The 13,132-nt window shown below is 62.4% G+C and overlaps 1 protein-coding gene across 5 annotated transcripts in view; it reads right to left on the bottom strand.

The window, feature by feature from the left end:
- Nucleotides 1-13,132, bottom strand: part of CTBP2 (C-terminal binding protein 2) — a 164,084-nt gene that overhangs the window by 4,870 nt on the left and 146,082 nt on the right. For all 5 annotated transcript variants that reach the window (XM_060126789.1, XM_060126792.1, XM_060126791.1 and 2 more), the window contains 4 exons: nt 10,512-10,666; nt 10,019-10,163; nt 4,000-4,206; nt 265-479 (listed from right to left, as the gene is read on the bottom strand). In XM_060126789.1, coding sequence (XP_059982772.1) covers nt 265-479; nt 4,000-4,206; nt 10,019-10,163; nt 10,512-10,666 — 722 coding nt within the window. The remainder of the gene's footprint in view (nt 1-264; nt 480-3,999; nt 4,207-10,018; nt 10,164-10,511; nt 10,667-13,132) is intronic.

Consider the following 13,132-nt stretch of genomic DNA (forward strand, 5'->3'; position numbering starts at 1 on the left):
GGCTGCAAGCTGGGGCAGCGGGAGCCGTGACCTGTCAACTGGCTGTCTTGGAGGCCAGGCCTGGTCAGAGCTGGGTCCTGGGCCGGGTCCTGCCCCTCCCCGCTCACCACGGCCCATCTCACGGAGGGGGCCCCGCCCAGCTCCTTGCTGATGCCTCGGGGGACTTTCTTCTCCGCTCACTGGTGTGTCCACTGGACCGTTTCCCATTCCCCCTTTGGTTTTGACAGACGTTTCCAGGGTCTGAGACCATTTATTTCAATTTACCTGCTTTATAGTAAAGTCATTGATGAGGTGGTGGTTATGTTCGTTGAGATTACAGTGCAAGGAGACGCAGTCGCTCTGATACAGTAAGTCCTGCAGGGTGTAGACCCTCTGCACGCCCAGGGACCGCTCTATCCCATCCTGCAAGTAGGGGTCATAAAATATGACGCTGAATCCAAAGGCCTTGGCTCGAACGGCAACCGCCTGCCCCGTGCGACCTGTGCAGAAAGAGAGCGTCCAGGTGAGCGAGGCCCCCGCGCCTCCTGCCGACGCTCGTCCCGAGGCCGGGACCTTGCGTGGTGCCCAGCTGCAGCTCTGCTGCTTCCAGCACTTCTGGCAGTTGGACCCAGTCTGTGGTGGTGCTGGGAGAACCGAACGCCCAGGGCTTGGTGCCACCTGAGGCCAGCACTTCTCCCCAGGTCACTGGGGCCGGAGCCGGGCCAACGCTTCTGGGTGAGCAGGGCAGCGCTTATCACCTGTACTTGCTACCAGAGTAGTTGTTTTGTTTTCAGGTTCCTATTAGGCACATTTTCAAACATAGACAGAACGAGAGAGAACAATCTAGGGAACTCCACGTGCCAGCTCCCAACCATCACCGATACCATCTCCTTCGTATTTCTCTTTCCCCTACTTGTTTGCTGATATAGTGGGCTTCTTAACCTGAGCTTCATCTCTTTATTGCTCTCAGTGTCGAACAGGGACTGTTCTCTTGTGTAACTGCCACCAGGTTTGCTCATGAACAGTGATCGAAACTGACCACTGCAGTCTGGCCTGAGCACCGATGGATGTGGGGAAGTGCTCTGGTTGAGAGGTGGGGCTCTGAGCACACGTGGAGCGTGGGTCAGGCCTCCAGCAAGTTAGACAGCAACGTCGCCTAACAGGACGCGAAGGCTTCCCTGACTCCTGAGTGGCCGTCATTTGCGCAAACCCGCTGACCCCCACAGACGGCACCTCTTGCTTCCCAGAGCAGTTTTCAGCTTGAACACAAAATGGTGTGAATGATACCTGGAGGGGCTGATTTGGGGAGAGCGCAGAATAAATCTGGCTCGAAAACCATTACTCAAATGTGCAGGAGGAAGAAGGGAAGCCCGTGGGAGGGCGGTGGGGTGGCGGACCGCCACCGCCTCCTGCTGAAACTGCAATCCAAATGGGCGGCAGTTCCACCACCACCATGGTCTGGAGGCAAAGCTCTGATAAGGCCGTTCTGATCAGGAGGGACAGCTGCGGGGTCGCCCGTGGTCACACCCCTCGTGCCATCCCTCTTCAGTGTCACCACTTGGACACGGCGAGCCAGGAAGTACAGCCACACTGCAGAGGAGCCAGCACGACGGCAGGGGCGGGAAGGGCAGCAGTGACCCGAAGACCCCCCTCTGACGTACCCGAGGTTCGGAACCAAGCGCCCCCACCACGCGGCGGCTGGGGCTCACGGCCAACGCCAGCACACCCGCCACCCCCCGCTTTGCCGGCCTTTAGCTGCCCTCCTTCCCCCCCGCGTCCTAACACACTTTCACAGGAGATGGGGTCCCGGCGGCAGTGCCCGGGGCGGAGTCACGGCCGGTCACCAGAGCCTTCCCCATGGCTCTGCTTTTCATAAATTCACGAACCCTCATCTTTCCACTGGCTCTACTTCAGCCATGGGGTTTTCCTGACTAAATTTTGCAAGACCTGATGATAAATACTCTTACTGACTTGATCAAAACCCAGCCTCAGAGAGGAGAACCTAATTGCCTTGGCCTTAAAAAGACAAAATAGGGCTTCCCTGGTGGCGCAGTGGTTGAGAGTCCGCCTGCCGATGCAGGGGACACGGGTTCGTGCCCCGGTCCGGGAGGATCCCACATGCTGGGGAGCGGCTGGGCCCGTGAGCTATGGCCGCTGAGCCTGTGCGTCTGGAGCCTGTGCCCTGCAACGGGAGAGGCCCACGTACCGCAAAATAAACAAACCAAAAAACAAACAAAAACATAAAATAAAAATACTGTCACTGTTGGCACGCTTTCCCTTCAGATTTTTCATGCTTATTCCCAACTCGGAGGCTGGCCTGGAGCAGTACCCACCACCAGCCCGGGCTGGGGCCAAGCTCGCGACAGCGCCCCGTCCAGGCCCCTGCGCGGCGGCATGAACTGGGTTTGCAGGAACTTGCTCCACACTCCGGGCTCTGCTGCTGCTTCTCGGCCGACTCTTAGGCAAGCGGAGGCTTTCAGCCCCAAACAGTCAGGGCGGCAGCAGAGGCGTGAGGCCGCGTATGACCATGCCGCCTCCTGCCTCAGCTCTGCCTACAGTTCTGGGAGGCTCCAGAGAGACCAGGAAAGGTAGCAAGGAAAAACCTAGCGTGCAGGGGGGCTCCGGGACTGTGGCAGTGCTTGGCTTACGGTCTTGAGTAAACAGGGCTGGAGTTCACGGGACTGGCCTTCAAAAGATGGATGGCAAAGGGTACAGCCGAAGAAACGTCCCCCGTAAGAACTTGCTGGGATGGCTGCGGTCAGACGCCCTGGAAACAAGTGTTCCACCACGTGGCCGGGCCACTCGCAAGGTGAGGCTCTGCACCCTGGCCGGAGCCCACCTGAGGCCTGTGCATCGGCTTAAGAATGCACGTTGTTCTAAGAACCGTCTCCAAGACCCACTTCCCAGAGCGGTGGGAAGCCCCGCGGGCACCAGCAGAGGGCGCTGCGGCTCACAGAGCACCAGCATTTGAGTCATATTGTATCTTCCACTCCAGAAAAATGAAGACAGACTCTTTGGCGAAAGGATTAGCTCCCTGAGTGTGATCACCCCTGAAACCTGGGCTCTTAGCACCCACACCCGGGTGCTGGAAAGATGTACGCTCCTGGAAGAAGCCCAGCTCCTTCTACTTGTTCCAGCCGGTACCCGGGCCTCCTGGACAGGAACTTGCGGCACAAGGAGGCACTGTGGCCGTCCCAGAGGTCCTGCCCTCAGTTATTCGGAAACACAGAGCTCCAAGCTGACGGCTGACCGGCAGCTTGGGGGGCCTTCTGGAAGCCAAGCCCTGCAGTCACAACACACCCGTGTGCTTCCAGGCAGCAACCGTGTAACACTCGTTCCCAATTGACAGATCAGAAACTGACGCAGAGAGGTCGAGCTCTGTCCTCAAGGTCGCAGAGCCGGTGAGCAACGAGCAAGCCCACCCGGTCGGCTCCTGTTTGCCGAGTCGGGGCTCGACCCGGGGCCCAGTGCTGCCAACAGCTGTGGCAGCCAGGCTGCTTTCCACCGCGGCGCACCTCCTCCTGAGGAACCTGCCCCAGGCGCTCCCAGGGCCGCCCACCGTGTCACCGCGGAGGGAGGCCTTACCATGCCCCCTCTCTTGGGGGAGCTTTCCAAGCTGCTGACCTGACCCCGCCACCTTCTGGCGCAAAAATCCTTCAGCGACTCCACTGCCACCCCCGCCTGGCGCCTGCAGGTGGGCCTTGCCCACTGCCTGGGTCTCCACTCAGCCACCAGCTCCTCACCCTCTACCCAGGGCAGTTAGGGAGTACGGCGCCTTCCTGGGGGTGCCCCCCCGCCGACGTCAGACCCATTCTTCCAGAAGCAGCCCAGATCTTACCTCTGGGCGAGTTCCCTGGTCAGTCTTGACCTCTGACCTCCCACCCCAGGCAGCTCGGCGAAGGGCAAGGACCTTCCTCCGGCCCAAGCGAGCTCCTCCCACAGGCACAGCTGCAGCGCGCCCCGACTTACAGGGCCAGGCCTGCCTCCCCCAGGTGGTCCCTGCGGAGCAGGCGCACGTACCGAAGCCAATGAGGCCCAGCGTCTCCCCGCGGATGCGGGCTGCCCCCGAGGCAACCTCCCGGATCTGCTCGACGCTCTGCACCCGCGTGCCTTCCCGCAGCGCCTGGTACAGCCATGTGTTCCGCCGGTACAGGTTCAGAATGTGGCAGATGGTGGAGTCGGCCGTCTCTTCCACTGCCGCGGACGGGATGTTGCATACGGCGATCCCTGGAAACGACAAGAGCCAGGCGCTGGGGTGAGAACCCCAAGTTCTGTGGGGAAGCGCCAGGGCTCCCAGTCCACCCAGCTGAGGGGCAGGGGTGGCAAAGGTGGCCCATTCAGCCACAGACTATGTGTGTGGCCCGGGGCAGGTGTGGGTCTCTGAGGCCTGCTTGTCACCTAGAGGACACAGACCGTCTGGCTCTGAGGCCCAGGGACCTCCAGCCCCGTAGCCATCCCAGGAGGACTTCTGTCCAGGGCTTGGCTCACCCCCCAGCCCCCTGCTGACCCCATGTCCGGCCCACCCAGTGCTTCCAGGCCCCACGTCCCTGGGAAGCGAGCGGTGGTCCAGCTCCGTCCACCATCCCCGTCCAGCGCCAGGAAGCTAGCGTGTAGGGCCCCCTCCTGATGGTCTCTGGGATCCAGGAAACCAGAGGCTCTTTGCAATGCAACCTCCTGGATCCTCCCCCCAGGCCGGGGCTGGGGTAATGGAGAGCAGCCTTTTGTTTTATGGTATTTTAAGAGTCTAATGCAATGAACATGTTATTACTTCTTTTTTTTTTTTTTTAAAGGCAAGACAGAAGAATTAGAAAGTTAACACACCTTCCAGGCCTGTGGGCTGGGACAGGATGGAGCTGATGTCTGAATCCAGCCCCACATTTGCTCAGTGGACCCTAGTCACCCTCCCGCTCTGACAGAAAGACAACAGAGCAGACAGGTGCCCGCCCTGCTTTCTGAAAGAGCTTTCAGGGCTGAGAGCAGCTGGTGAAGATGATCCCTCAGACTCTGTGTGAGGAATAGAGATGAAGGGCTAGCGTTTCCCAGCACCAGGAGGCCGGCAGCTGAGGACTGCAGGGAGAACTGCCCCAAGTCTCAGGCAGGAAGGGCCCTGGCACTGACCTTCCTCAGTGGGAGGGTGTTTTGGGGAAGAATGTTTGCCAGATGTGGGAGGGGCAGGCATACAGAGGGCCGGCGGGCCTAGATCCAGCCCCGTTCCCCTGGCGAGGCCTGGGGTCTGCCAGTCCAGCCACTTTCCAAGGAGGGACGTAGGTGTCCAGGGAGCATATGCTGGCCCAGCTCAAAACGTCCCTTTTGGGACCCCCGGAGTCACAGCCAGGGATGCAGGGCCAGGCCACCCGTAAGGCGCCTGCATTCCTCTATCTTCTCGGGTCAGGAGCCTGGGCAGAGAGCACCTGCAGCTCCACCGGACAGAAAACAGGACCAAATGCGTGGAGCACCCCTTCCCAGCAGCTGTGTCGCCACCCCACGAGGGCTGCCCTGAGGTCCAGGGTCTCAGCGACCCCTTCAGGAGGACACACAGCCCCCAGGGTGAAAGCATCCATGTGCTGCCCCACCTGCCAGGGGATGACGTTTTGAGATCCAGGCTGACAAACCTTCCACGAGCTGCAAGTCAGTCGTCTTGCAGCACCCACTTCATTTGAAATGACCAAGCACAGGATCTGGGGCTAGACTAGAAGTCAGGATTACTACAGTCTGGATAGATGGAGGCAGATGCCAGTGGTATAAGAAAATCTTCTGGCAGCTGGGACAATTTCCATTCCTCGTGGGGCTTGATCTGTTCTGCCTGAAGCCCAGGGGGAAGGTCCAGCAGCAGAACAGCCCAGTGTGGACCTTCTGCTGCAGACGCAGCCACTGCCCTGGCCCAGGGGCCCCCCTGCACCCTGGGAGGTGGGACGAGATGTGATGAGGCTGGAGGAGAGAATCTGTGCGTCCACGAGAGATAAAGCACCGCACCAGCCCGCCCAGGGGACGAGGGACCGCAGTGGGGTCTCCGCCTTCGCACTAGAACTTTGAAATTTAGCTCCTTGGCTCTTGTGCCTGTGTGGAGAGCCCAAGACCAAGGTCTGGGAAAGCGGATACATGGGCTTGGGGTGCCCCAAGGCCTGGGAAAGCGGATACATGGGCGTGGGGTGCCCCAAGGCCTGGGAAAGCGGATACATGGGCGTGGGGTGCCCCAAGGCCTGGGAAAGCGGATACATGGGCGTGGGGTGCCCCAAGGCCTGGGAAAGCGGATACATGGGCGTGGGGTGCCCCAAGGCCTGGGAAAGCGGATACATGGGCTTGGGGTGCCCCAAGGCCTGGGAAAGCGGATACATGGGCGTGGGGTGCCCCAAGGCCTGGGAAAGCGGATACATGGGCGTGGGGTGCCCCAGGGCCTGGGAAAGCGGATACATGGGCGTGGGGTGCCCCAAGGCCTGGGAAAGCGGATACATGGGCGTGGGGTGCCCCAAGGCCTGGGAAAGCGGATACATGGGCGTGGGGTGCCCCAAGGCCTGGGAAAGCGGATACATGGGCGTGGGGTGCCCCAAGGCCTGGGAAAGCGGATACATGGGCGTGGGGTGCCCCAAGGCCTGGGAAAGCGGATACATGGGCGTGGGGTGCCCCAAGGCCTGGGAAAGCGGATACATGGGCGTGGGGTGCCCCAAGGCCTGGGAAAGCGGATACATGGGCGTGGGGTGCCCCAAGGCCTGGGAAAGCGGATACATGGGCGTGGGGTGCCCCAAGGCCTGGGAAAGCGGATACATGGGCGTGGGGTGCCCCAAGGCCTGGGAAAGCGGATACATGGGCGTGGGGTGCCCCAAGGCCTGGGAAAGCGGATACATGGGCGTGGGGTGCCCCAAGGCCTGGGAAAGCGGATACATGGGCGTGGGGTGCCCCAAGGCCTGGGAAAGCGGATACATGGGCGTGGGGTGCCCCAAGGCCTGGGAAAGCGGATACATGGGCGTGGGGTGCCCCAAGGCCTGGGAAAGCGGATACATGGGCGTGGGGTGCCCCAAGGCCTGGGAAAGCGGATACATGGGCGTGGGGTGCCCCAAGGCCTGGGAAAGCGGATACATGGGCGTGGGGTGCCCCAGGGCCTGGGAGGAGGTGCTGGCATCCCCTGAGACGTCCTGCCCTGATGGCTGAAACTCTATAGCCCTGACCACCCTCTTGAGGGGAAACTCCCACCTGCTCCTCATACCTTAAGGGTGATTCTCCAAATGCCACGAGGACAAGCTGCTGGCACCCACAGAGCAAGGCTGCAGCCCCCGTGGACCCGAAGCCCGAGCCCAAGAGCTGAGCTGCTTTTCCCCTCAGCTGACGCTTTTGCTCTTTGCTCTAACGCCTTCTGAACTGGACCAGGCTGGACGCCAGATTAACGAGCTTGGCCAGAAAGGCTCACGGAAGGACGGTGCGCGGCGCTCAGTCTGGGCCCTAGCTCTCTCCAGCAACCTTCCAACTTCCCACTGCTTCCGCCTGGATCTTGGGGTGACACTACAGATGGGGAGGACCCCTCTACTTGCCCAGGTGCTGTCCTCGCCTGCGGCCGGCGGCCCACGGCCCCTCCCTGCTCTGAACAGGAAGCACCTCGCCCATCATGTCAGGGCCGGAGGCGAGGTGCCCTGGGCCCCGAAGCCTTCAGGACGGGGCTCCAGGGAACGCTGGAGGGGAGCTGCCCTCCTGGGAACACACGCCGTGGGCCCGGACGTCATCAGGAGGGGCAGAGACCTGAGCCACCTGCTCTTCTGTCCTCATTACAGGTCAGCTGACCGAATGAGCTGTGAAGTGCATTTGGAGACAAAGGACGGCTGGACAGGGGCCCATTTTCCTTCTGCAGAGCCCACATTTGAAAACTGCCTTCAAAACGGCCCAGCAGATGTCCCCAAAGCAGCTCCCTTATCAAACTGGACCAGGATCAACGAAAAGGCCACTGCGGACATGCCGTTTACATCTTTCAACATCGCAGGCCCCCGGCGGGCCTCTGTGGGGGGACTCTGGGGACACGGCCGCCCCACCCGGGTCCCGAGTCTGCCCGCGAGGCAGCTTCTACAACTGCGGAGATGGGACGTTCCCTCGCGGGCACCTCCAATCCCATCTCCCCCCGCATCCCCCCTTCCCTGGCCCCCCGAGAGAGGTGGCCGGGTCCTGGCAAGGAAGCCCAATGTCACACACATTGCGGGTGGCGGTGTCACGAGGGGCAGATGCTGCAGAGACGGGAGGTAGGTGAAGGGAAAGGATCGCGAGCCCCCCGGGGTGTCGAGCCACATTCTCTGTCACCGCTCGAACTTGAGATTTCAGCTCTATCAAGAGCACAAAGAACATTTGTTTCCAAACAAAAACATTCCTCTCAGTGCCAGGGAAAACTGGAGAATTTGAGTTTACAGTAGACACGCTTCTGAAGACTCGCATCCTCCCAAGGTTCTCCGTGGCGACAGAGAGGGGCTCAGAGTGATGCTGAGGTGGAAGCAAAGGCTTGGGGTGCACGTGGGAAGCCACCGCTGTCATAACCCCTCCTCCTCTTGTACAGGGTCAAGCGACCCCCCCCCAAGGAAGGGGGTGAGACGATGGAGACCAGCCAGGGGTGACCCAGAAAAACCAGGATCAATCTTCTGAACCACCACTGCACAGCACCCCACTCGGGACAGGGGAGGGTTAGAACAGCACCTGCGGGGCAATGACCACCTCCTGCCTTATCCGTGGGCTTCACCTGGGAGGCGAGCCCAACCCGCCGCAGCCACAACTCCCAGGCCACCCGCCGCTCTGCAGAGCAGCCCGGCACCGTCACGAAGAATCAGACCAGACCCAGCGCCACTCAGAACAGGCCCCCCGAGGCCTGCCCCCCCCGCCCGCCGCCACGCGCACCCACAAGACTTACCCCGTGGTTCAGGAACTGGGTGCAGCCCTGATGCAAGCAGGGGAACTAACTGCTAAAACAAATCCGCAGCCCTCACTCAAGCCCCCAGGCTGGGACCTCAAGGGGTGGGGGGAAGGCTGCAGCCCACTGGGGTGCCCTGGGCTGCGGCCGGAACCGTCACACCACATGCCTGTGGGTGTTCACACTCAGGTAGGGTGCTGAGCTGCCCAGGCAGGGCACTGCATACACTGGGCCTGCCTTTGGAGCACTGCCTCCGTGGGGCTGAGAGGCTGGCTTGGGGCGGGAGCAGGCAGGGGCATAAAGGCCTGGGTTCCTGACCGTTTTGAGGTACCCCTTCTCAGCCTCATGGCTGCAGGGCACCAGGCAGATCACAGCCCCACACACTGGCTGCAGGGCCGGCATGTTTCAAAAACGGCAGGACAGTCACCAGAGAGGGGCTAGTCTAGAAGGACCCTTCTGGCCCCTCCAAAGACAGCAGGGCAGCCTGGGGACTCCTGCTGTCAAAGCGTGGCCCCTTGAGCCTCTGCAAACGCTCCACACACTCAGAGCCCACGCCAGGTGCTGGGACAGGGAGGCCGCCACGCCAAGCCCCCCCGCCTCAGGGCGCCTGCGGCCCGGGGTCTGGAAAGTGGCCGGGAGCCCCGCCTTTGGGTGTCCCTCTGCTGCCTCTGCTCTTCTCTGGAAACCCCTAATGGCAAGGGATGGGCAGGAGGGGCTGTGCAGTGGTCCACCTGCACTGGCCCTGACCTAGGAAGGTTCCTGTGTGGACAGCAGCCCTTGGGGAGACAGCACCATCCCAGGATTGGAGGAGACCCAGAAACGCTGAGCTGTGCACCCAGCACAAGTTCATTCCAGGTTGATGGGTCCTGGCCGACCGACACAGAGGTGTGGCAACTCACCAGTCCCCTCTGCAGGGAAGGGCCTGGGGCTGGTCTGGCTCAGCACCCTTCCCAAGCGACACAGCCCGGCCCAGCCCCGCGGGTCCCAAGGTGAGGCCTCTGAGCCCAGCAGGACGCTTCTACCTGTGTATTCAGAGGTGTGCCTGGCTCGGTTCCCTTTGAAACCAACCCCCTTCCTCCAGCTGGAAGCAGGCACTGTGTGCTCTGCTGCCTCTGCCCCAGCACGCACTTACTGGGCACTCACGGGCACCCGCCAGGCACGTACCGAGCTCGCCTGCAGCCTTGATGTCGACGTTGTCGTAGCCGCTGCCTATCCGCACGATCACTCTCAGGGCCTTGAACTTCTCCAGGTCCTCCCTGGTGAGGGTGATGGTGTGGTACATCATGGCGCCGACAGCCTCATTTAAAACCTGTGACGGGGTGAGCAGAGCACAGGTTGGAGGCCCCCATTGCCCTTGAACACGCAACAGAGGATTCCAGCGGGAAAACAGCCAGCTAGGACGCGGCCTGGGTGTTGACAGCTTCCCGCAGGCGAGGGCACCCCGGCTGTGCTCGGGGGCCTGCTTGGTGATGCCAGGGGAATGGGGGGAGTGGAGGCGCGGTCAGGGAGGCCCACGGAGGTGATAGGGACTGGCGAGCGGGGACCTGCGGGTGGAAAGGCGGGGGGCCATCAGGGCACCAAGCACTTGCTCACGGAATGCCAGCTGCCACCCGACCTGGGGGACCAGACCGGCGGGCGGGGTGAGGAGGGGACCCACCTTCTCGTGGATCTCCTGAGTGGACTGTGCGTCACAGAAGGCCACGGTGGCCAGGTCCTTCAGGATGGGCATCTCCACGGTGCAGTCTCTGCCGTCGAGCAGCGCCACCAGGGGGCGCGGGTGCAGGGGGCCGTTCATGATCTGGGGGCGGATACCTGGGAGGTGGGGACAGGACGGGAGGGGTGGGTTAGGGAAGCGGCCGTCCCACACACTGCGGGGCAGCACAGCGCAGCAAGGGGCCGGGCCTCCCGCACCGGCCGTGCTTCCCAGTGAGGTACCGCACCCCACCGTCCATGTGCCTCCCCCTCCGGGGAGGATGCTGGGACGGACAAGCCAAGGAGACTGAGCGGCAACATCTGTGCGGCTCCCTTGCCGCAGGAGCTGAGATGCCTCCACCCGCGAGCACACATGGAGCTAACAGGCAGCGCTGCGGCGCAAGCTCTACCGCCACATGGAACTCGGGCCCAGGGACCCGGTCAGGCCCACACCTGCCTCTGCCACCACGGACAGCACCACCTGTGTGCTCCCAGACCACCAAGGCCCAGAGGCCTTTGGGACACAGGCGGGGCCTGGCCCACGGCTCCCCAGGCTGGAGCAGGCTCCGCCTCTCGGCCCCTCCCTCCGCTGTGCCTCCCTGTTCCCACTGCCCTTCCGCACAGGCACCAGAGGGTCCAAAATGAAACGGGACAACTGAGGCACCAGCATCCCATGGGAGCTTCCTGGAGGAAACCCCTGGGGGGACAGGCGCCCCGGGCACGGCTCAGGGGCCCTCTCACCTGGGCCAGGTGAGGAGAGGAAGCCAGTCCAAGATGCTGGAGAAGGTGTGCGTGTGAGGCCAAGCGGCTTGCCAGGGACTCAAAAGACCAAACGGAATTTCTCAAGGGCCCAGAGAGTAATAAGCATGGTTTGCCGGCAGCCTGGACCAGCCAGAGCCGTCTCACGTCTCGGTGCTTCTGATGGAGACAAAGGATGCTCGACCCCATAGCTCGGTGGGGAAAGGCCGGGGGTGGGCCTCCCTACACGCTGCCTAAGTGCTGGCTCTCCAGCCCAGCGCAGCTGCAGCGCCTCCAACCCAGACGAGGGAGGAGTGTCCGCCCTCCGCCGTGGGGACCCGTCACAAGGGGCACACGAGCGGCACACGCACCAGCCCAGGGCAATTCCTCCTCCACTAAACCATTCCTTTCAAGTTCACACGGGAAGGCCTTGGAGTTTGGCCCCAATGTGGAATCACCATGACCCCCCGCCCTGGGCTTCGGGAGAAACACCCCTGGGCTTCGGGAGAAACCGCAGCACTGAGGTGGCCAGGACAGGGCACCTCCCGTTTTCTCATCAAATCACAAGTGTTTGATGTCACAGAGCACAAGTCACAAGAAGACAGCTTTCCATGCACGGGAGGTTTTCAGATGTTCAGATAAACTCTGACCGCGGCCACTGCACCAGGCCCGGCTCAGCCCGTTGTGTCTCCTTCCCCACACACGGAATCTACTTATCCTCTCCTCTGGGGGCCACCTTGGCCGCTGGGCCTGAGCGCGCTCCTGCAGGCCAAAGCGGGAGCCGCCGGCACGCTCATCTGCGGGACCTCTGCCTCCCAGCTCAGAACGGCTGGCCAGGAGGGCTCCCCACGTGGCAGCCCTGAGACTGGGTGGGGCACCTCCTCAGCCACCAGGGCTCGGGACCCAGTCAGCCACACGCTTGGGCTAGATGCTGGAAGAGGAGCCCCCCGGCCTGGTGCTGTGGTCACAGTGCCACTGGAGCCCGCGCGACTGCCGCCCCAGACGGCGCGCTCCCACGCCACAGCTGCAGCATCGGGGGACAAGCATCTCTTTGAATGCGGAGCAGAGAAGAGGCTTTTGTCCTGGCCTCGGTAGAACAGGCTGGGGCAGCCGGGGGCGGGCAGGCCACCTCTGGGCGGCCCCAGGCTGGGCCTCGCAAGTGCTCATGGGCCCTCCCAGCCCGCGAGTGACAGCCAAAGCCCCACTGCCGCCTCAGGACCTGGATCCCCAAGTGAAGCTGAGCCTCAACATTCTCTGTCCTGAGTGGGAACAGGGATCCCCTACCCCGCATCCTCACCAGCCCTCAACTCACACAGCAGGTGGGGCGCAGGCACCAAGGCTGGCGGGCTGCTGGGGGGCTGGCGAGCGCCCTGCTAGCATCCTGCTTTGCCCAACAGGTCCACAAGAGCTGATGTGCTGTGTGCACAGGAGGAGAAGGTTCCCCCAAAGACCAAGGCTGACAGCTTCAGACAGGAGCCCCGGAGACCCCACGGAGGGAGAAGGGGGGAGCAGTAATTTTGCACGGGTCCCACCTTCTCACTTCACCCTTGAGACAGCACCACCGTCCCCCTCAGAGAAGAGGAAATGGAGGCACAAGGTGGAAAGTACGTCACCGGAGGAAGCAGCAGGAAGGTGGGGCGGCTGGTGCCAACTCGGGGTCGACGCACTAAAGCTCCTACGCCTGCCCTCTCGGTCAAGTGAGATGACCACACCCCAAGGACCCTTTCTCCCCCTCCGGATTCTGCCCCCGCCCCACACACCTCCTACGGAGCCCAAGGTGGGGCCCCTGCAGGACACCGTGAGCAGATGTGCTCACTTGCCCCGGGCTGCCCCTCCCACAGGGTGACA

The sequence above is a fragment of the Lagenorhynchus albirostris genome, chromosome 16, assembly GCF_949774975.1.
Source record: "Lagenorhynchus albirostris chromosome 16, mLagAlb1.1, whole genome shotgun sequence".
Taxonomy (NCBI): domain Eukaryota; kingdom Metazoa; phylum Chordata; class Mammalia; order Artiodactyla; family Delphinidae; genus Lagenorhynchus; species Lagenorhynchus albirostris.